Source organism: Agelaius tricolor, unplaced genomic scaffold, assembly GCF_023055355.1.
Source record: "Agelaius tricolor isolate 1412-34295 unplaced genomic scaffold, bAgeTri1.0.p SCAF_11, whole genome shotgun sequence".
NCBI lineage: Eukaryota > Metazoa > Chordata > Aves > Passeriformes > Icteridae > Agelaius > Agelaius tricolor.
The window spans coordinates 2,192,999-2,215,994 of NW_027269271.1; the positions used below are offsets into that span (position 1 = coordinate 2,192,999).

Genomic DNA, 22,996 nt, shown 5'->3' on the forward strand with positions numbered 1-22,996 from the left:
ATGCCCCACAGAGAGGCTGGGAGCGCATCTGCCCCTGGTGCCAAGGTCAGCGGTGAGCACAGGAGGTGAGGTCCCTAAAAGCCTCCCATCCTCCGCGATCCTACAGCGGCTCCCTCGCAGCTCTGCGGCCGGAGGCGGGGGACCCAGCCCTGCTCCGTGCCGGGGAAGCCGCGGATTCCCGTCCGGGCTGCTCCGGCAGCGGCAGGTACGCGGCCCCAGCCCCGCTCCGACCTGCGGGGCCGCGAAACTCCCCGAGAAACAGCGAAACCCCACAAATAGGAGGGAAGGGAGAGCCGGGAAGGACGGGAAAGCGCCGGGGCTGCGGGAAGGCTCCAAGTTTCATCTTCCCCGGCCGGGCGGGACCGTTCCTCCGCGGGTTTCCCCTCCCCGAAACCGATGCGGTTTGGCGGAGACGGAGCTCGGTTTCTCCGGGGCCGCTTCCCCCTGCGGCCCCGCGGAACCGGCGCCCCGAGCGCACCGAGCCCGGCTCGGCGCCAGGGATCACTGGAGACGAGCCCTCCGGGGCAGCTCTCCGGCTTTGGTGCTGGGATTTTTTTGTTGTTGTTGTTGGGTTTTTTTTTTTTTTTTTGTTATTTCTTTTTTGTTTTCCTTCTCCCAGCACTGATTTTCTTTTAACACTCCGGAGCAGCGGGAGCGAGGCGCCCGGGGCGATGCGCGGCGCGGGGGAGCGCATCCCCGCCGGGGACCGCCCCGGGCAGGGGACCGACTTTCCCCAAAAACTGCCGGCCTGGGCTCCTCCTGGAAGGGGGACATGATTTCCAGCCGGTTTCATTACTGGGAGAGACGCTGTGGTGGGGCACCACCCTCTACCTTTTTTTTTTTTTTTGTCTTTCTTTCTTTTTTTTTTTTTTTTTCTTTCCTTCTTTTTGGCTTTCTAAGAAAAGAAGGAAAAAGAAGCCAGGGAGCGGAGCGGAGCCGGGGCGGCCAGGCCGAGCCGTGCACCCCGGAGCCGGGAAAGGCCGACGGCCCCTCGAGGCGTGGCGGGGCCGGTGCCTGCAGCCAGGCAGGAGAGCGGGGAGGAAACTTATTTCGAGTGGGGTGGAGAGGGGAGGGCAGGGGGTGGGGGTCGGGCAGGGAGGTATCAGCTCCAGGAAATGTGCCTTGGCAGCAGTCGGACGGGCGCTTCCCCGCAGGTTGGTGCGCTCCTCTCCGGAGCCGTCCAGGGAGCCGCGGCTCGCTGCGCACCCCGGGCAGCGCCGGCGGCGGGGACGCGGGGGGCTGCGCTACAGCGGGGGAGGCAGGAGCCGCCGCGGGACCCCCCAGGAGCCGCGGCTGCCGACGCCTCTCCCGCCGGCTCCTGGCAGGAAGGCACCGCCCGGGCCGCCCCAGGTAAGCGGCCGAGCCCCGCCGACGGCAGCCCCGCATCCTCCGGTCCCGCATCCTCCCGCCCGCGGCTGCGGGGGCCCGGCTCCGGCGGCCTCCCCACGTCGGGGCCGCGGGGCTGGGGGGCTGCAGCGAGCCCGGCCGGGGCAGCGGCTGCGCGGCCGGAACGGGGGGCCCGAGGGGTTCTCCCGTTGGGAGGGAGGGAGGGAATGAGGGAGGGAGGAGGGAGTGCGGCGCCGGCAGCGGGCGGGGAAGCCCCGGCCGGGGGCGGCGGGGCCGGCGGCCGGGCTGAGCGCGGTGTGTCCGGGCTGTGTTGGCAGGCGGGCGGCGCGGCCCCTCGCCCGGCCCGGCTCCCCACCATGCTGGACGGGCTGAAGATGGAGGAGAGTTTGCAGAGCGCCCTGGACCCCGCGACCCCCTTCTCCTCCTTGCTGGGTAAGTCGGGGCACCCCGCTTGCCCTCCTGGGGACCCCATAGGGCGGGGCACGGCCGGGCGGGCCCGAGCGATGGATGGGCACGGAGGGTTCGGGAGGCCGGGGACGGCTTTCCCCGGCTCGGTGCTGCCCGGCGCCGCTGCCTTCGCCCGGGCTGTGCCCCCGGCGCCCGCCTTCGCTGCCCCCGCTTCGTTCCGCGATCGCATTAAATGTGTGTCCCCCTAAACCCACCTTGTAACGAAGGGCTATCCTTCGTATCGAGCAATAAATAATTCATTTTTTCTTTCTATCTTCGTTTTAATATCGGTTTCAAACCGTCGCCCTCTGCCTGAGCTGCGGCTCCGCTGCCGCCTTTCCAAGAGGAACGAAATTGGGGGCGACGTGCCCCTCCCGGAGCTGCCCTAAGGCACAGGTCCCTCCTGGATCCCGCAGCAGCTCCCCGCACACCCCCGTCCCCCCGCGACCCACGAGCCTATGCGGGAGAAGCGAGACCCGCGGGACCCTCCGTCCGTCTGTCCGTCCCTCGCCCGGCCCGTCTCCCCGGCCGCCTTTCCCTCCGCCCACCCCAGCCCCCGGCTCCTTCCCCGCAGGCAGAGCCGCGACCCCCAAGTCGGTGTGCGAAGGGTGCCAGCGAGTGATTTTGGACCGGTTCTTGCTGCGCCTGAACGATAGCCTGTGGCATGAGCAGTGCGTCCAGTGCGCGTCCTGCAAGGAGCCCCTGCAGACCACCTGCTTCTACCGCGACAAGAAGCTCTACTGCAAGCTGGACTATGAGAAGTAAGTGTCGCTTGCCCCTCGGGGAGCCCCTCTCGCTCTGCTCTCAGCGCCCACAAAGCCCCAGTGCCCTGCAAAAGCTTGTGGTGGGGGGGACTGGTGTCCCGGTGCTGCTTTCCCGGTCACTTTCCCTGCCCCGTGTTTCCCCGGAGGTGTCCGCCCTTGCCGTGCTGTGCTTCTGCCCCGCGGTCTCGTTGCCCCCCGGTTCTCCCCTTTTCAGAGGTGTTTCGTTGTGCTCAGGTTGTGCCCTGGGATTTGAGGATGTTTTGTTGGGAGCCTGGGAGACCCATGGTAGCCCCAGGTCTGCGCAGGGACGGGGCCAAGCATTTTCTCCTGGCTTTATTTTCCTATGGAGCATCTGCAGGAGGAAAGTTATATCCTCCCTGACCCGGTCCTGGACGAGGCTATTATCCTAATATCCTCCCAGGCAGGGAAATGCTATTGCTCTCCCCCTGGCTGGTGGGGAAACTGAGGCACTCAGCAGGAACCAGGGAAGGCCCTGCCGAATTTGGAGTGTTGACTGTCACGCAGAGCCTTTTCTGGGTCTGTGATAGTGAAGAAATTTGAGTTTTAAAGCCTCCCAGCCCTGACGCTTTCCCCTTTGGAAGTGTGATGTTAGGGGGAAAGACAATAAGAAAATAATTTTTCTTTTTTAAAAGAAAAACCATTCCAGTGGGAATGGGGAGAAGGCTGCTGAGTCTTTCCTCCCCTGCAGCTGCTTTCGTTTTTCCCTGCTCATCCTGCTCTTGCTGTCCTTTCCGGACCCTGATGCCCGGCCGAGTTTTGGAGCTGTTAAATTTTTGTTGCCTCTGGGCTGGTTGTTTCTTGAGGAGGGTGTAGGTGGGGGGCCACATCCCTCACTATGGCGATAGCACGGCCGTCCAAGCCCTGCAATTTAATTCCCTTTTTTATAGCAGAAATCAGTGATTGCTGATGCTCTCATCCCTGGCCTTTGCCGAGCTGGTGAGAGTGCCGGGGTCTAGTCCAGCTCCAGGCCTTCTTAAAGTTGGGGTTTTGGGATTTTTTGGGTGTTTTGGGGTTTTTTTTTCATCCTTTAAATCCCGTATTGTGGGTCTGAGTTTAATCACTATGGATACAAGGCAAATTGAAAGCAGAATTTGTGCGCGTGACCTTGTTTTCAAATGTTTACGAAAGAGCGGAAGAATTAGCTGCTGTGAGAGTGGAAAGGAGAGAGCTGCGCCACAGCGTGGGTTTTTGTAGGCAAAAAAATTGTTGAGATTGGGTGTGCTGCTTGTTTGTCTGTAGAAATTTGGCTACTGGTTCCCATACATTTCCACCACGGTTCAATCTTCATTTTCTGCTTTATCCGTATTTTTGTTTGGACCATCAAGGGGAAATTGGGGTTACTGTCACCCAGAAATGCCTTTCCAGCTTGCAGCACATGTGGATTTTACTCTTGACTGCAGCTTGCGAGCTCTTGAAGTGGCTCCAACCTGAAACCCTCCTCTGATGTCTGTTGGCCGCGAAAGAAATCGGTGCCGCAGTTGGCTTCTTGCTGTGCCCATCTATCTCACTGTTGGGATGGACAAGGATGATTGCGGGAAAAAAATGTCACTAATTTTTCCTGAGGTCCAGTAACAGCACCATTTTTTCTGGTTATTTCCCAGCTGTGTTTGGGTTGGTGACTTTTGCCCGAGCCGGGAGGCTGAGGCTCTGTGACGGGCGGTTTCCCGAGGTGTGATGGTTTTAACCCTAAGTCGCTGCTGGCCTCTTCCCCTCCTGACTCTGCCTGCTTCTTGACATTGTTTAATTGTCCCCTTGCATTTAATATTAATTATTTTAGCACGGGGGTGCAGGTTTGTGTCCCTTCTCCTTTCATCCACCCCGCAGGACTCTGCTGTGCCGCTGGTGCGACTCCTTACCTGGTGACAGCAAGGATGCAGAGCAGAGTCCCAAAGAACTGCTCCCTTTGGGCTCTGCTGAGCTTTATATAACACTCCTTATTTACCAAAAATCCTTCTTTCTTTTCCCATATGCCTGTCCTGCCTTTGGACAGAGCATTTTCCTGGGTGTAGAAGCACCGTGCCTGCCTTGGCCGCGGTGCCAGCGCCGATAGCAGGGATTTGCGAGTGAAGCGCGCGGAGCAAGAGCCGCTGCTCTCAGACTGAGCTCATTATCTCGAGCTGGTTAATTATCACAAGTGACTGACACTCCTTGCAGTGGAAAGCGGCCGATCCTCCCGGTGGCAGCGGCGTAGCTGGGCTCCCGAGGCCTCTCCGGGTGGGAGGGCTGCGTGTGGAATGCTGGGGGTGTCAGGGAAGCGGCCGGGATCCAACCTGCCGCGGTCACGGCGTCCGTGTTCTGTGGTTGTGTTTGGTTGTGTTTTTTTTAATTTTTTTTTTGAAATTGAAAGAAGGGATTTCTCTTCCAGATGGTGAACGTTGGGGTGTTTTCCCAGGGATGAGTAGGTGTAGAATTTTCCAGCACGTCTCTGTGCTCTCTGTTTGAGCTCTGTTTGTGGCAAGGCCGCAGAGGGTTAATGAGGGAGCACGAGACGGCAGCTATGCCTTCAGTTATAAATACACCCATGGAAAGTGTTACGGACGGGTTTAAGCGAGCATCTGACTCGCTGGACTCTAGAAATCGAGGAGCAATTTGTTAAAACACATGTTTTACATTTCTTTGTCTTTCACAAAGAGGAAGAACTTGGGACAGGACTTGGAAAGGGATGGATTAAAGGCCGAGGGTGCCAGGTCAGGTCTTGGCATCTCTTTGGGGTGCCACGACTCAGGGCCCAGGGGTGGTTTGGATGGTGATGCTGTGTGGGAACTTGGGGATCACTCTTGGAGCAGTTTCCCCAGCACTGACAGGGAGGGCTCCTGGAGAGGGACGGCTCAAGCCTGTGCCCCTGGGACGGCGTCTATTTGGAGCAGAGGACGCTCGTTACGGAACATCCCGAATCCCGCGGCAGCCCCCGGCGCTTGTCCAAACCTGATAAGTCTCAACTATGACAAGGTTCAGTCTTCGCCCTGGCTGGCTCCCCGGCTGCAAAGTGGCCCTGGGGACTTGCCCCGGCTGTGGGGCCCCTGTGGTGGTGGTCAGGGGCTGGGTTTTTGCAGCGGCATATTTGGGGGGGCAACACCAAACCCGGCCATAAACAGGGAGGAGTGCTGGGAGCCATGGGAAGAGTAAGGCTGCTCTGGAGCCTTAAAATCTGCATGGGGACAGGAATCGTTGAGCCCCCTCTTGCCTAGTGGTGCTTCACACAGTTAGTTTGCACTGGCCAAGCAGAGCCAGGGCTGCAGGGAGGGCCTGGAGGCACGGGAAGATCCCCACGGCAGGTTCTGGGGGCCGCTGACAGCGGTGCGGTCATGACGGGGGGCGCAGCTGGGCAGCGTGGCGACGGCGGGACGGCTTGGCACGTCCCCAGCCACGGCGCAGAGCCCCGGCCCCAGCCCCGGCTGGCAGGAGCAGATGGCCAGCACATCTCGGAGCAGGCCTGGCATGTGGGCGCCGGCAGTGGAGGGGCGGCTGCAGCCCCCGAGCCGCCGTGCCGGGCTCCCCGGCCGAGGCAGGCAGTTGTGTGATGCTCGCCCTGTCTTCGCACGGCTTGATGGCTCTGTGCCGGTGCCAGCTTCCACGCGGGGCTCTCCTCGCCTGCCTCCGAAATCCCGGAGTCACGGGGCTTGTGTGGGTGCTGCCGCCTCCTCCTCTGTGAGTTAAAATCTGGAGTTGTGTCCGGCTGCAAAGGGATAAAAATAAAAATCCTTCCACCCTCCCGGTGTGTGCACGAGTGCGAAGGAACTCGTCGGCGTTGGGTTTTCAAATCACACCCGGCATCTTTGCGTGGGGGATGAGCCTGAGTCCTCAGCAGTGTGGTCCTGCGTGGATGGATGGACCACTGCGTGGTCACAGTGTGGATGGATCTGCAGGCTTGGAGGAGCCTGCTCTGGCCTGCTGGAGGCTCCTCTGGCAGCTGCTGGGGCAGAGGAGGCAGGGGGAAGAGGTTTATCCGGCTCAACATGGGTCATGGAATTGTGCAATTACCTGGCGCTGCTTCCCCAGCCCGGAAGGGCTGTGAGGGGAATAATCCCAGATGGATCGAATGGAGGCAGTGCTGGACACTTCAGCACAGCCCGGTCCCACCAGCTGGAGAGTTCCTGTGGTATGGTGGGTTTTTCCTGGTGGTTTGCAGTCTCTCACCTTGCCTTCTCTTGCTTGGAGAAGTGGGAATTTCTGTGCTTTTTGTGGCTGATGGGAGAGAACTGCCCCTCCAGAGAGCACAGGTCAGCCCAGCTGCAGTCCAGCATGTTCTCTGGAGGCCCATTTCCCTTCTTGTAGGGCATCCTGTGGAGAAGATGAGGCTGACTTGGGTTTCTCCAGCTGGCCAGGCTCTGGGAGCAGTCAGGCTGGCCTGGATGGGGTAGCAGAGCACACACAACATCCCTCTTGGTGATTTCTCTTTCCCCACCTCTCAATCTTTCCCTCTAGTGCTTCCCATGCTTCTTGCCCGCTTTCCATCCCCACCTAGCACCTCATCTCCAGTAGCAAACACCTCTCAGTCCTCACCCCGAGCTCCAGGAGGAATAGTGCTCACTCCTTGTGGGCTGGGAGGAATGTGGCTGTGGGGCAGCCGAATCCCCACCAGGGACACCATGGCTGGCACTGCGGGGCTGGGACCAGGCACTGCCTCTTTTGGTTTTTGTTATTAAGTCAACTTTTTGTGCAGGGGTGGGAAGGCAGGGAAGCAGCAGGAGGGTGTTACAGAGGCCGCTGTGGGATCCGTGCTGGAAATTCCAGGCAAGCAAAATAGGCCTTGCCTCCATCTCCACCAAGCCCTGTCCTCTCACTCGTGGGGCTCCCCCTTTCCAGAGGGAATGAAGGAGAGATTTGGCATCTTGCCCCTTCTCTCAGCCCTTAATTAGATTTGTCTTACAATTAACATTTCATAGAAAGGCCTGGAAGTGAGTGAGGTTTGGCACATTTGGAGCTGGGCAGTCGAACAGACTTGTCAGCTCTCCCTCCATGTGGGGACAGGGGTGGCTTTGGGGCCACCCCATTGGCAGTGGGATCCTGGAGGCTGCAGGTCAGTACCATCAGAGTCACAACCTGAACATCCCTGAGACTCCTTATGGTTTCTGCCATCTTATTTTGGACATACCATGATTTTTTTTTAACCTTTTTTTTCCCCACTCTATGAGCTGGTGCTCCCTGCTCAGCCCCCAACGTGGCTCTTAAAGCTGTGGGAATCGCTTCAGGTTTTTGCAGTCCTGACAAAGGCACCAAAAAGAAATCGGCTGGGGAAGAAAGAGGGGTTTGTTTGGTTTTGATGAGAATTTTGTCCCCACCAGCTGGAGAGACAGCTGGGGTCCTCTCCTGCCCCAGCTCGCCAGCCCTCGCCTCGCCGGCTCCTCACCTGCTCGCAGCCGCCAGGCGCAGGGAGGGCTCTGCTGAGATGGGAATTTCAGAGAGCCCCCACTTGGGCTTGTGCTCCCTGGGGGAGCCCTCCAGCAGGCTCTGAACCTGCTGCTGTGGCAGGGCCAGCAGATTTGGGAGCGGGTGGCAGTGCTGGGTGTGAGCTGTGCCCAGCGTGCAGGCAGGATTTGCCGTGTGTGCTGCGGGGACACTGATCTCTGCTGGCTGTCCCCAACCCTGCTGGCAGCAGTGGGGTGGCCTCAGCGTGCCCAAAGCCACTGCACTTTCTGATTCTGATGCTGCACGCTCACCCCAGGGTGAGACAAGGGGCACCCCAAAGGCCCCTCTGCCTTGGAGCAGGAGAAAAGGGAATTTGGGGTCTGGGGCTGATCTCCTGCTCACAAGGGTGCAGGTCCTGCTCCTGGCTGGGGAGGGGGAAAATCCAAACCCAGCAGTTTGGATCTGGATTCACAGTTCCCCACTTCTGGTGAATCTTGTGGTGGGCAGCCAAGGGGGTACTCAGCTCTCAGTGCTGGAGCATGTCTGAAGGAGGTGGGAATGAGAATTGTCCTGGGTATTTTTCTTCTCAAGATGTTCTTTGTCTCTTTGTGCTCTCTTGTCTCTGGCTCGTGCCCTCTGCAGATGCAAACACGAAGCAGGGATGGGGCCTGGGCTGGAGGACTGTGCCTTTACCTGCAATTCAATCAAGCACTTCCTCTGTAGCAGGAGTGAGGAAGATATTTAAAGCAGGGAGAAAATACTTAGATTTTACTAGGCAAAAATACTGGGGTCAAGCCAGCTTTTTTTTTTTTTTTTTTACATAAATGTGTTTTCATGAGAAATTTTAATTTCTATGTATTTGAGATTTCAGAAGGGGAAAGGTGAGGGGGGCTAGCAGCGCTCTCTGTCGTGGCAAACCCTATGACAACCCCTAGTTTTGTTCCTCAATACTTTTATCCTGGTTGGAATCCTGCTTCCTGGCAGAAAGAATCCAGCTGGTCTGTGGTTATCTTCTCCTGGGGTTGTTGGCCCTCAGGGGCGAAGGATGCACCAGTGTTGTCTTACATGTCTCTGTGAAACCAGCAGGCATCTCATTGCAGCTCTGTTTGAGGTTTGCTGTTTGTTTTTGTAGGTTTTTTTTTTTTTTAAGATGGTCAAACCTTGGTTGCCCAGGAGAGGGGTTCTGTAATTCCTGGCTTCCCACCTCAAATATTTACGGACAGCCAGATGCCAAAGCTTTTGCAAAAGGCGTGGGGCAGGCTGAGCTGTGCCGTGCTGGGGCTGTGCAGGGCACAGTGTTGGGCTGATGGCACCCCAGTCCCCTTTATCTGGGGAGTTTTTCTGTCTGGTGCCTCTGTCTTCTTGCTTATCTGGGATTTTTCTGGGGTCTTATTAACAAAAGCTTGTTAGGGATCCTTCAGGTGTTCCACATTTTGTAGGCTGGCTGGCTGAAAATGGGAGTTTCTCCCACAAATGTTGGAGTTTTCAGGAGGGTGGCATGTGAGTTTCTGAGTGCAGGAGTGAACTCACGTTGTGTTCAGTGCAAATAATTTATTTTCTCCTGCTGCACTGTATTACTGTTTTCAGTAGAGTGTTTCAAGTGACCATGAATATGATCCTGTTTTTTGGGGTCAGGTCTTCTGCACTAGTGCCTGGTCTGGGTACAATGGCCCACGGTTGCACACAAGAGAAAGAACTGAGAGTTGGCTCTGTCACCCATGAAATGGAGCTGGAAATACCAATCTAGCTTAAAAATGCTTATTTCATCATCATAAGTGCTTTCAGCATCTTGCTGGATGGATTTGAATGCTGGATATGAGTCCTCTGTGTCTCTCCAGATCTGCCTGATTTTTATGTCACGCTCTCCTTTGTGTTTTCCACCTTGGAGCACAGGTGAGCCTGAGTTTGTGTTGCAGCTCCTCCCAGGCACAGGCTGGCATGATTAAGGTACAGATCTACAGGAGAAGGCACAGATCATTAGGAGAGCCCCTCTCCTCTGTATGCCAGCAGGCAGCAATGCCAGAGGCTCCGTGGATGAGTGGCTCTCCCTGCACGGAGACATCCCGCTCTTCCTCGGGGCCAGCGCCTGCAAGGGCAGAGGGTCCTGGAGGAGACTTCCTCTGCCAGCCCTTGTGCTTTGTGAGCATTGATCCTCCCGAGCTGTCTCCGTGTCACTGCTGTCCCTACATTGTCTCTCTCTGCTCCCCACCCCTCTCCTTCCCTCGTGGGTTTCTTTCCCTAACGCTGTCCTTGACAGCGGAACAAATCCCTTTTCACGGGACCATCGCTCCCCGGCCCGCTGCCCCTCGCCCCTGCCGGGCAAAATCCCCCTCCCCTGTTCCTCTGGAATGACAACCACTGTCCCAGTGGGGTGGAGAGCCCCTGAAATCCCTCTGGGCAAGGTTCCCTGCCCTGTAAGGGAGCAAAGTGGGGTCTTAAAAGCAGAAGAGGCGAGGGCGATTCCTGGAGAATCCATTGTTTGGATGCAATTGATCTCTTTGGGAGGTGCATCCTCCCCTCTGATGTTGTGCTTCAGAGATCCTTGCATGGACCTGGAGCCTGTGTGTCCAAGGACTCCTTCCTTCCTGCCTGGGGCCAGTGGGGCCATGCTATAAGTTGATTTTGCGCTGAGTTGCCCAAGGTGGCTGAGCAGGAAGAGGATGGTGGGAATTTTCTCTTTGCTACTGAAAGCTCAGGGAAGCTTTTGGCTGGAAAAATTTGGAAAGGAGAGAGAAACAGGTTGAGGGACCTGAAGGCAGTTTTCAGCTGCAGCAGCTTCTTTTATTTGTAAGAGGCAGTGTTGTCATTTCTTGCCTCCAACCCCTGCCATTGTAAAATCACAGGGATGCTTTTGTTGGCAAAATTTCTGCTTGGAATTTGCTGGCCCTGCTAAGCCTTTAATTCTGGAAAACTGCGTCTTAGCTATGAAAAGGGTTATTAACCCCTGCAGTGATTTATCTAAATGGGAGGAGGGCAATGTCCCTTGTTTGCAGTGGTCTCCACAGGGGTGACTGAGATGAATAAATTCATGGGTGCTGCTGGTGGAGGTGGGAGTTTGTTGAGGAAGAACCCCAAAACTCCTGCTTGATGATTTCTCTGTTGAGCCTGGGTTAGAACTGCCCTCCAGCCTGCTTCTGGGGCACCTTTTCTGGGCATCTTTTCCATTTCTGGTCTTGGAGATTCAGCAGGAGAGGAGGGAATGCCAGCTGTGCTCTGCTGCCAGGTGTGTAGGACCCCAGCCCTGTGCTGTGTGCTGAGGAGGGGATGACAGCCTCCTTTCCCCTTACACACCATGTTCTGTGGGTTCCTGCAAGGGCTGAGGGTGATGGAGAGGCTCACACGGGATTCAGCCAAGCCAAGATCTGAACTGTCCCATGGAAATGCAGAACTCCAGGTTTTGGCAGCAGGGAGAGCAAGATGTTGCTCACCTGAACGGTGTCCTTGAACCCAGCCATCCTCTTGGCTTGGGTGTTTGTGGACTCTGGAGTGGTGGGAGGGCTCAGGCTTTTTCTGGAGTCTCACCTGTGCCAGAGGGGTGACCAGCTGGGTTGGTGATGGGGAGGGAGCTAAAATCCTGGATGATTTATATCCTGGCATCTCCTCTGCCCAGCAGCTCACAGGAGTGATATTGAGCAGATCCTTTTAAATGGTGCTGTGGGTGTGGGAGCTTGGTTAGGAATTCATTGTCTGCAACTTCTTGATGCCTGCTCAGGTGGGTGCTGCTCCTTCCCTCTGCACCCGTCATTATGAGAGGCTGAGAGAGCAGCCTCAGTGGACTGGTGTAAAAGTTTAATGAAGCTTAAAGCCTTGGAGGTCAGGCTCTTGAGTCTGAGCTTGTTTCAGCTCTGGATCTGGGAAGGAGGCTGAAGCAGAAAGGAGGAGAGGCTTCCTGCATGCATTACCTCAAGGACATTCAACCCCACGTTGATGGGAGAAGCTGTTGTGGAGATGGATTAGGAGAAAGTGATGAAAGAAGACACCAGAGATGGGTGAGGGTGGGTGGAGGGCCCTGTGTGGTGAGTGTAGCTCCGTGTGAGATGTTTATCCCTGGCAGTGGGAAAGCTGCCCGTGACGTGAACAAAGTTTTTCTGGCCCCTGCTGTGCCAAGATGTCCTGTGCAGCCCCAAACCCAGGAGGTGCAGGTGCTGGCATGCAGCAGGCCCTGCGTGGCTCAGCCAGCTCCTGTGGGAGACGCTCCAGGCTGGGGAGGGTTGTTGGGATGTGGGACACAGCGAGTTCTGTGGCATTGTTTTGTTTCTCCATGGCCAGCCAGGTTCAGAGGCACTGATGCAGGAGGAGGTGAAGTGATGAATCTGGCTGCTAAACCAGAGCCCCAAATCCCAGCTCTGCTGGGATGGCCCATCCCCATCCTCCAGAGGAAGTGCAGTTTCCCAGCCAATAATGTCTTTATGCTATTTCCAACCACATAACAAAACAGCCCAGGAACTCCCTGAATCCTTGGCTTTTAAAGTGAGTATACCCCCACCTTGAACTGATTTATTTTTGCCTGTTTTGGCACTTCTGTGTCCAAGCATCAGCCACGATCCTTCCCTCCCCAGCCTGATGGCTGCAGAGCACCATTCTCAGGCTCATTTTGGGGTGATGCTTTGCAGGTCTCCTTTGTCAGCCAAGGACGTGTATCAGGCACATTGTGGGTGAGAGGTGCTGATGAAACAACACCCAAATCTCTGCCTTTCCCTTCAGTTCCCTTGTGCCAGAAAAGTGCAGCAAAAGTCAACCAACGACGCATCTTGCCGAAGCTGCATTTTTTTTTTTTTTCCATGAGGATTAGTGGTTCAAGAGCGGGGATTTTCAAACTGACAAGCCCTTGGCAGAGAAATAATTACAGGCTTTTTTATCCTTTGTATTTCCTAAGTAGTTCTAAATAACTTTTTCCCTTGAGGCATTTTTTTAAGTCTAAAATACGGGGGGAAAAATGTGAAATTTCCTTAGTGTCCTTGAAAATATGCAAGATGTTTGTGGAGGCTGTTTAAGTTTCAGCTATAAGGTTTTCTGCGTGAGTTTTTCGCTTTAACCACGTCCAATCAACCAAAGTTTCTTGGCTTGTGATGCTTCAGAAATGGATCTTAGGAATTGGAGATGGAGGGAGATAGATGTGATCACTTCTTGGCCATCTCAGGAATGCGAGTTTTGCCTCTCCAGTGTATTCCCCAGGGCTTCCTACCCCACTCCTTGCTGGAAGAGGAGATTTCTGGGACTGCTGGAGAGGGTTTTCCTTGTCAATGTCTATTATTTGATTCCCCCAAGGTGCTGTGTGTCCCTCCGGGGAGCCATGGCCATCCCCCTTTCCTCAGCATCCTGCAGCATTTCCAGGGGCTCACCCATCCCTGTCCTCTGCTGGCTCCTCTCCTTGCCTGTACCTCCATCCTGAATGCCTTGCCCACTCTTTTTAATTTAAAAAACAGAGAGAGTGATGTGAAAAAATCCTCCTGGGGGCAGCTGGGGGCAGCTCCAAGACACAGATGAGCTTCTGCCTTTTATCCCTGGGAAAATCCACCTCCTGTGAGTTTCCATGGAAGCCCTTAGCATGGTACCCTAATTTTCTGAGCACCCCTGTGCTGCACCATGTTTTGCCATGCCTGGAGCTCTTTTTACCCCTGCTCTTTTGCCCCTCTTGGAAGAGCCCTCTGGAGGGTGCTGTCCCAAATCCCAGCTGTTCCATGCCTGACCAGGTATCCATTCTTCCCCAATACTAAGCCCTGCTTGTGATGCAAGGGGGGATCTGGGAGGACTCCCTGTTGTTTGCAATATCACAGGGCAGTGCTGGGGCTGCCTTATTGCCTCTGCTGTCAGGGCAGTGCCTGGCTGCTCCCCTGGGATTGCTGCTGCAATATTCCTGCCGTGGGCAGGCTGCTGTTAATAACAGCATTGCTCTACCTTGGCTTTATTAAGTGAGGGAAGGCTCCTTTCCTTCCACCCCAGGCACGGCAGGGTCTGGCCTTTGGGGTGAGAGGGAAGGAGGTGGCAGAGGAGAGGGGGGAGCGTTTGAAGCAATTAGAGATGCTTGCTGCAGAGTGGGGAACTGCCAAGAAGGGGGTGAGGACCCTCTGCAAAACCCCCCTGTGGGCTCTGCCTGACCCACCCCACTGCTCCCAGCCCTTCACCTCCCTTGGGGCTGGGGTGTTCAGAGAGTGGGGTGGTGAATGCCTTGCTTTCCCTGATCCCCCTTCTGCTGAAGACCCTTTTAGGGTCCTTAAATTCGGGTTGAGCTGGTGAGGAGGCCACAAGGTAACCCCAGGGCTCACAAAACCCCTTGTGCCCTGCAGATATGGCAGGTGGCTCTGCAGGGGAGTCTGTGGTGCCAGGAGAGGACCTGCCTGTCCTGTCTCTCTGCTGCCTCAGCCACCATTTGTCAGGGGAAGGGTTTTTTGGGTCTTTTTCTCAGCTTCCCCTGTCCAGACACTGCGAATCCCACTAAAACTTTTGACTGGAGCAGGGATTACGTGCTCGGGTTTCAGCCCTTGTCTGCAAGTGGTGTAAACTTTCTGCTGGAGCTCAAGTGACATTTTGTGGGAGATAGGAGAGTATTAAGTGTTGGTCCTTGCAGATAAAAATAGCCACTGGCCCAATGACATTTTCTGTCATCTCATCTTTGCTGCATTGCCTCCACGCTGGTGCTTCCAACCTGGGCTGGCCTTTTCTCCTCATCAGCTGCTGGGACACCCTGAGCATCCTCACCTGGCCAGGACAGGGGTGGGCACTGGCTGCAGGGCTGAGGCCACACTCAGATAGGAGCAGCAGCTCCTGGTTGTGTGTTCCTGAGAGCTGGAAGGAAACACCAAACCCAGGATCCCTCTTCCCTTGGAATCACAAGTCCACACTGCTCATTGCTGCAAACCTCAGTGCTCGGGTGGGAGCTCCCCTGCTTCAGGAGTCCCCATGTGCTCACACGTGGCTGCCTGAGTGTTTTTGCCGTTGCTGTGTTGCCGGGCTGATGTTTTTGTGCCGAGGTTCCAGCCGGGGCTGGCTGGGGGCCCTGCAGCAGCATCGGCAGCACTGCCTCTGGCTGCTCCAGCACTGCGGGGCCGGGGCCGGCAATGGGAGAGGAGGAGGAGGAGGAGGGAGTGGCAGGGTCTGGCTTGCTGCTGAGCTGTGACCAGATCTGCTGCTGGGAGAGGCTCTCTCACCCTGCTGGCCTGCACCCTCTTTGGGGGAGCATCCGTGTGCTCCATCTCCAAAACCAGCTCTGGGAGAGCCCATGTGTGGCTGGGAGGATGGCAGCAGGGACAAGGTCTCCTCCCCCTCTTGAGCCTCTCCTCCTCATGGCTGGGCCAGCAAGTCCCCTGGTATTGGACTGGGCATCTTTTGAGGGTGCTTTCATTCCATCTGCTTGTTGTTCTGAGTGAGGATGCACTCATCATTCACCCCAAGGATCACTTCACGGGGAGAGCTGCACAGTCAGGCTGGCTTCAGTGGAAACTTTTAATTGCAGCCCTTAAATACCTGCAACAAGTGAAAGCATTTGGGAGCAACATCATCTCCACATTCCCCTTGCTCCCTGGTTCAAGGCCCACCTGCTCCTGGGGGTTTCATCATCCTGCCTGGTGTCCTCCATCAGCTGGAGCATCTCTCCCTGCAGGAGGAAGGAGCAAGGTCCTCCCTGTGTGTCTGGAGCCAAACCAACGCAGTGGCACTTGGCCACTTACAGTAGTGGGCGATTGCTGAGCCCCTGCCAGGAATTCCTCAGTGGGATTGGGAAGGCTGTGGGGTGTTAAATTTGTCCTGCAGTGTGTAACCCCTGAGCAGAGCCCGCTGTGTTTTGTAACGGGTCATACGATGCCGGCGGCAGCGCCTCAAGGTCAGGGCTGAGCTTGGGGCCGCAGGGGCAGCTCCTGGCTGCAGCCCTTGCTGCCTTCTGTGCCTCTCCTGGGCTCAGCTCCCTCCTGGAGCTCCTCTGTCCCCTCAGGAGCTCAGGCTTGGAGCTGGAGGCTGTTTTTCCCCTCATCTGGTGGGGCTGCAGCCCTTGCTGCCTTCTGTGCCCCTCACCAGGCTCTGCTCTCTTCTGGGGCAAAGCCTCCAGCACCTTGGGAGCTCAGGATGTTTTCTCCCACATGGAGAGGCTGCAGCCCACATCTCAGGATGTCTCCTTGCAGGGTGTGACCCTGGGATACAAACCCTGCCCATAACTCCTGTGCCCCCCACACCTGCAAACCCTCAGCCAGAGCTTGGGCAGGTGCAGCTCTGTTCCCTCAGAGTTCTGCAGCATCATGCCAAGGACAGGACTTGCCAGGGAACTTACAGACAATATTCCCTCGTTCTCCTTGCCTTAAAAAATTTCCCAGTAAGGAATTTCTCCTGTATCCCTGCAGCTGAGGGAACTGCTGAGTAGAGAAGGGTCTGGCAGAGGTGAGGAGTGCAGGGTCTGTGTCATGATGAATAATCAGTGATGCTCCTGCCTGCTCTGCCCCATGGCTTTCAACCCCCCTCAGGAAAAGCACATCCATCCCAATGGGAAGAGCCTCCCATGGTAAATATAAATATAAATATAAATATAAATATAAATATAAATATAAATATAAATGTAAATATAAGTAGAAATAGAAATATCAGTAGAAATAGAAATAGAAATAGAGATAGAAATAAATGTTTGAGGCCCATCATTCCCATATCGAAGAATTAGAAGGGACTGTTAGGACAGGCTGTTAAATAAGAATTAAAGGTTTCAAATATTAATGGGCAATTGGCCCTCACCAGTTCTCTTGCTACACAAACGTTTCATTTATGATTTGGACCCAGGCTGGGATGTGCTGAGAGATGCTCAGGCTGCAGCCTGCACATGGGGGTTAACGTGGTGCTCTCTCCTGCCAGAAAATAATAAAAGCCAGGGACTGTCTAGGGATTGTGCATGAAGGATTAGGAAGAGGATATGCACGGGCCTGTCTGCAGCTGGTTGAAGTCTAGTGCAGAGGGGTGAGCCTGGAAATCATTGTTTTCTGTTGGCTGTGAGGGGGCCAGCATGGAAAGGGATGGCTCCTAAAACCTGGGGGTCTCCACAGCCGGCTGATGTTTTTAGTGGGAGGCAGGGAGTGGATCCTCTGTCCCTGAGAGACGTCTGTGCTGCTCAGGAGGGAGGAAGCACCGTGGTGTGCTTGTCTCTGTCTCTGCTTTCCAGGTGTTGCAGTTGTTCAGCGAGAGTGGAGGATGCTGAGCTCAAGGGATGGTGCTTTTGGTGTCAGTGGAACCTGCTGGACTCTGGGGAGCAGAGTTTGGGGGTTTTCTGTGTGTGAGTGGAGCTTGCTGGGATCTGGGGAGCAGGGTTTTGGTGTAAGTGGATGATGCTGGGCTCCAGGGACTGGGTTTTCGGTGTGATCAGAGAATGCTGGGCTCTGGGGAGCAGGTTTTTTTGGTGTGAATAGACTTTGTTGGACTCCAGGGAGGGGGATTTTGGTGTGAGCAGAGGATGCTGAGCTCCAGGGACCAAAGGTTTCCACCTTGCTGTCAGATCCATGGATTCTCCTGGAATCCTGGCTTCATCCACAGCATTTCCTGTGACCTTTTGGCTTTTGAAGCTGCAAGTCCCAAAGTGAGGGAGTTGAATGAAGTCCTTTCCTAGAGAGGAAGAAGCCAGAAGATGCTGGGGTCTCGTGTTTGTTTGACTTTGATGCTGTTCCCTGAAATGATCCCCTGAGCTGGCTCAGGAGGCTGGAGCCACAGCTCCTCAGCTTGGAGGGAGCATGAAGATTTCCCATAAAGATTTCCCATCAGGTTTCTTTCTTTCTTCTTCATTTCTTCATGAAGATTTCCCAGCAACAGGTGTCCACCATTAAGGATTTACCTCTGCAACCACCACGCTCCTGGAAGGTGCCTGCTGAGATGGAGGCATCAGAATCCCCCAGGGCAAGTCAGGCCTTTATGGCCCTCACCCAAGACAAGCACTGGTTGCTTTTGTGGCAACTATTAATTGCTTCCTGAATTTAAAAAGCATAAGCAAACTCTCTTGCTGGGGAACGAGTTACCTGGCATGAAAATGCTTTGCCATTAATGCCTGGCTGACCCTGACGATGATGTGAGGACCAGAAGAGCTTTCAAAGAATTTACCAGAAACCATTTTCAGGGGAGGTTGTGTGTTGTAAATTCTGAAGTAATGGGATGGAGGGAATCAGGTTAGATCATAGTTTGCAGAAACCAGGCACGGTTCCCCACCGAGGGCCTTGAGCTCATCAGAGCAGCGTGGTGAGGGGAGGCCCCCACGTGTCCTCAGCCACTGAGGAGGGAGTTTACAACCTGGAAAATGAGATTATCTGAGGGTTTGTTTCACATGTGACACTGGGGAGAAAAATGGGGTGTGTTGTAAAGCCACAGGGGTTCCTGGAGGAGCAGCCCTGGATGGGGCTGGTGGTGCTGGGTCGAGGGTGCCTGAGGCTGCCAGCACCCATTGCAGCAGCACTGGGGTGCCTTGCAGCCCTTTGTGAGAGAGTCTTGGGGGGTCCTGTGCCTCTGCTGAGCTCAGCCCAGCTAAGGGGGCTGCTTCACAAAGGTATTTAACTGTTAGAGCAAGGGAGACAGTGCCTATCTGGTGTATAATGCACCTCTCCTCTCCTGCCATGAGCTGTCCTGGAGCTGTTTGCAGGTCTCTGGGGGGCCCCAGCCCCTCCTTGCCAGCTCCCCAGCCCAGGATGGGGCTGCTGAGCTATTTCACAGGGAGCTGCTGGCACGTGGGGCTGTTTGCTGCCTCCCCCTTGCAGCAAGGCCTTTCATTTCCTTGCTCCCTCCTCTGCTTTACTCTTCCCCACCGGAGGGATGGGGCCGGGCCAGCTTTAGGGATGCCATGGTTTGGGGGTTTTTTTTAGCTCTGCAAACAGTGTTAAACGGCTCTCATTTGAAAGGGCAGGTGTGGGAAAGGAGCTGTTTCGCCTGCAGCAAAAAAAAAAAAAAACAACCCAAAAAAAAAACCAAAAGTATTTCCCAAATCCAATATGTATGCAATGAGGGCACCGTGGTGGGAATTGCACATCCTTCCATGGGGCAGAGCTTGCAGGGAAGGCAGTCAGAGGCCAGGCTGCCTCCAGTCCTAATCATAGTCTAGCTGGCTGCCTGGGGCAAGGCACTGGGGCTTGAAAGACCAAATCTAGTGGCTGATGTTTGGTCCATCAGCTGTGGAATCGCCTGGCACACAGAGAGGTCAGTGAAGTTTTCAGGATGCCAGCGCTCCACACTGGGGAAGGTGTGAGTCTAAATCAGCACTGGGGTGTGTGGTTCAGCACTTCACTCTCTCCAGCAGAAGGACAGAGTTCAAAGGGCTTCTGGCCTTCCTGGAATAGGAGATGGTGGGATCCACCCCGGAGCTTTTTCTGCTCTTACCCAGAAGAGTCCCACCCCAGCCGGGAAGCGCCGTGTTCAGCTGGGTGTGGAGGTGGGGATGGAAAAGTCTGTGTGAGAGGACTGTGCTCCACTTCTACTGCTGCTCTTCCTTGTGAGCTTGTGTTTGATCTGGGTCTGAGCTTGGCTTTGTCTTTATTCTCCATTTAAAAGGGGGAGAAAGGAAATTCAGGAGGCCCCGGCAAGATGGGCTTGGAGCAGGGTGGCTCTCCCTGCACTGAGCAGGCTTTGGTGTCCAATTTTCTGTCTTGCTGTGTTAAATGGACCTGGGAACCCGTTGCAAAGCCAAGATTGCAGAGGCAAACGCCCCGTGGCCAGATTGCAGGGTCTTGCTTAACCCAGCTCTGCTGGGCTTTCCCCCACAGTTCTCCTGTGGGGTCCCAGCTTCACCTTTTCACCACTGAGGAGCTCCCCAGGAAGGCAGGGCTGGCCTTGGGGGACTGGCTTTTCTTTTGTGGGCAGGTTTTAATCAGCCTCCAAAGCAGAGATGCTCTCTCTGATACCGAGTTAGAGGTGGGAACTCCCTTGTGATGCTTGTTTTGAAAGCAGTCCCTTCCTTTCTCCCTCTCAGGAGGTATTTTGGGGGGACCTTTCCATGCTGGCACTCTTGACATTGCCACCCCAGGAAGAGCCCACCAAGGTGTCCATTAGGCTTCAGAGGTAACACTGTGGAAATCAGTGTTAGTTATCAGTGTTATCAGTGTTATCAGTGTTATCAGTGGGAGGGTCTGTCAGCAGTTGGTTCCCTAGCCCAGGGCTCAGAGTGGCTCTGATCTGGGCTCTGTCCCTGCTCAGGTGGTTTTCCTCCTTCCCTGCAGGCTTTCACAGGGACTGAGGCTGCCTTTGCCTTCCTGCACGGCCCTGTGGCCTGAGGTGGTGATGCCACCACTGTGGCTCAGCTTGGTGTGGGTCCTTCCCCACCTCTGCATCCCACAGGGGACTCCCAGGCACACCTGGGGACGGGAGTGCTGTGGAAATCAAGGCAGGGTGGCCTGGTGTGCCATGTCCATCGCTGTGTCCCACCACCCAGCGAGTCCCAGCCCTGCCTGGCTGGGGGATCACCATTCCTGGAGGCAGAGAGTGCCAGGTGGGGATTTTATTCTGGGAACAGGGACAGAGAAATACAACATCCATGTTTGCAAGCCACTGGAGACATCTCTGGAGGAGGAGGTGTGGAGGTGCTTGGCATGCAGCTTCTGGAGGGGTGGGGTGAATTTTGGGGGCTTGGGGTTCCCTTTGCACTGATGCTGCTGGGAGGGGCTGTCTTTTTCTGGTGTTTTCCATTGCTTGGCTCAGCAGTGGAAGGTGAAGGGTTCCCCTGGCTGCCCTGGCTGTCAGCAGGGCTGTGCAGGCAGGACATGGGAAGGGAAGGAGAGCAGGATAACGCCCCAGCCTCAGGCCCTGGCCATTTCTGGATGAGTAGGTCATCTGGGTGTGGGAGGGGAGCTGGTGTCCAAGCCAGCCCAGAGAGGCTGGGATTGGGTGTATGTGTGATTTGGGGGAAAGTGAGAAGGGATTTCTTAGGCGAGAGGAATGCAAGTTTCCTCCTTCACATATGTCTCCTGTTCTTCCAGTTTGCAACAAAAGTCATCAAATTGCCCAAGACCTGGCAGCAGGGACAGCCTGAGAACAGCCCCACAAATCATGGAAAAGCTTCTCCCCTCCTCCCTGCCTGCCTCCAAGTACTCCAGCATCAGGAACCACTTCAGTTCCCCTCTGGGCAGTGAAACTCTTGCCCCTTCCCAACGTGGGGCAGCTGCACAGCCCAGAGTTCCTGCATGCTGAAGCACTGGTCCTGCTGGGTTAGAATTTGGGCTTTCCTTTGAACTGGTTGTACTTTTACACCCTCCAAATGCTGCAGGGGAGGGCTGGAGGGCTCAGACATCCGGGGTGGCAGCAGCTGCCTGGAGGGGACACCGTGACACGACCGGTGTCACCTTCCTTGTCACCCGTGACAGCACTCAGGTCCTGGTTGGTCTGCCTGCATTATCAGGCACTGGGAGAGGAGTCAGGCACTCCCAGGGATGCCCAGCTGGGGAGTTGGGTGCTGTAGGGCTCCAGCTGAGAGGCAGAGGAGCAGTTGTGTCCCAGGATGAAGGGGGTTTTAGTGAGCCCAGCCCTTTCCTGCAGTCCTGCTGGCTGCTGCTTTTTGTTTGGCACCAGGAGCTGCAAAGATCAGGAGAGCCTGTCTGAGCTCTCCTCTTCACCCTCTGCATGTCTGGGATGGGCAGAGTCCCTCCTGCCATGGGAATGGAGAGATGGAGATTGCTGAGTGCTTCATGCAGTGTTCTTTGTGTGTCCTGGGACAGCCAGAGCAGTGTGAGAGAGGCTGCACCCTCCATCCCCACCACCCTCCCAGCTGTGAGTGCTTGCATCCTCCCTGGTTTTGCTCCCACGTGGTTTGTGCCAGGAGGAGCAGGTCTGTGAGGATCCCTGGAAGAAAGGCACTCTGCTTACCTCATTTTGGTCATTTGAGTAACTACAGGATTTTCTAACAAGAAAACAGTTCCATCCATTTCACTATTAAGTGTAGCCAGGACTGGAATCCCCGAGGTGTGCCACCCTCAGGGTCCCCCTGTGCCCCATGTCCCATCAGACAGTCACAGGCAGATCTGGGGGCTTTGGGGACACAGGGGACAAGGGGGGGCTTCAGCCTCACAGGCAACACAGGGGTGTGTGGCACATCATGCTGGCCAGGAGAGGCTGAGCACTGAGAGCTGGAGCTCTGCAGAGGAGGAGAGGAATTGCTCCCATGTCCAGCTGGGCTGTGGGGGCTCTCCTTTTGCAGCACGAATGCTCTGCACACTCACTGCTGTCCCCTGCCTTGCCCACCCAGGGGAAAGGTGACAGCTCTGCCACCTCTCACCTTCCCACGTGTGCCCAATCCACCTGGGGGCCAGGAGGGGAGGTGTCTGTGCAATGTGTGAGAGGGGAAACAGCTCCAGGTTTGAAGCCGGGTTTAATTCAGTGGTTCTCCCAGGACATTATTTGTTCCTACAAGAAAAGCCCAGCAGGATGCTGTGCCACCGTGGGGTGCTGCTCCTTCTCCCACTGCCTGGTGAAGCCATGCAGCCAAGGGCTGCCTTCCCTTGTGCTCCCACACCGAGCCTCTTTCTGCTTCCCTGCTCCCGCCTTCCTCCTCCTCCTCCTCCTCCTCCTCCTCCCGCAGCATCTGCTCCGGATGTTTTTTCCCTGAACTGCAGAAGCTGCATTTTTCCAAGCCGAATTTCCTTTGTTATTTTTTTTTTTTAATCTCTCCAGGGTCCCCTTCAGATTGCTTTGCTCCCTTCCATCCTCTCCAGTTTATTATCTTCTACGAATGTTATTAACATGGTAATTAGTCCCTAATTGCAATTGCCAATGAAGATGTCAGATAGGGCTGATGCTACCCCTGATCCTTCACAGTATAACCCTGATGCTTCACTGTTTTTTCCTGAATCCCTGATTCCTCTGTGCCTTCCCTGAATTCCCTGATTCCTCTGTGCCTCTCCCATCACCTTTTGGGTTGGTTTCAGGTGTGTGAGTGAGATTGCTCCCCTAGCAAAGACCCAGCCCAGGGTGCTTTATAAACCCCCCAGGGCCATGCTGGTGATGGGTGCAGCTCTGAGAGACACTTCCTAGCTGCTCCCAAGGCTTTGTCTCAAAGGCAGGGCCATGACTGGCTCTCCATGGCAGCTCCCTTGGGAAGCAGAGGGGGAAGGATTTTGGAAAGTCGAAGGCTGGCATTT

At 55.5% G+C, this 22,996-nt stretch overlaps 1 protein-coding gene across 1 annotated transcript in view; it reads left to right on the top strand.

Moving 5' to 3' along the window:
* LMX1A (LIM homeobox transcription factor 1 alpha) overlaps positions 1–22,996 on the top strand; it is a 47,419-nt gene continuing 24,423 nt past the window's right edge. Inside the window, exons 1-4 of the mRNA XM_071435639.1 lie at positions 1–65; positions 1,155–1,350; positions 1,665–1,779; positions 2,369–2,555. Of these exons, the coding sequence (XP_071291740.1) occupies positions 1–65; positions 1,155–1,350; positions 1,665–1,779; positions 2,369–2,555 (563 nt within the window). The remainder of the gene's footprint in view (positions 66–1,154; positions 1,351–1,664; positions 1,780–2,368; positions 2,556–22,996) is intronic.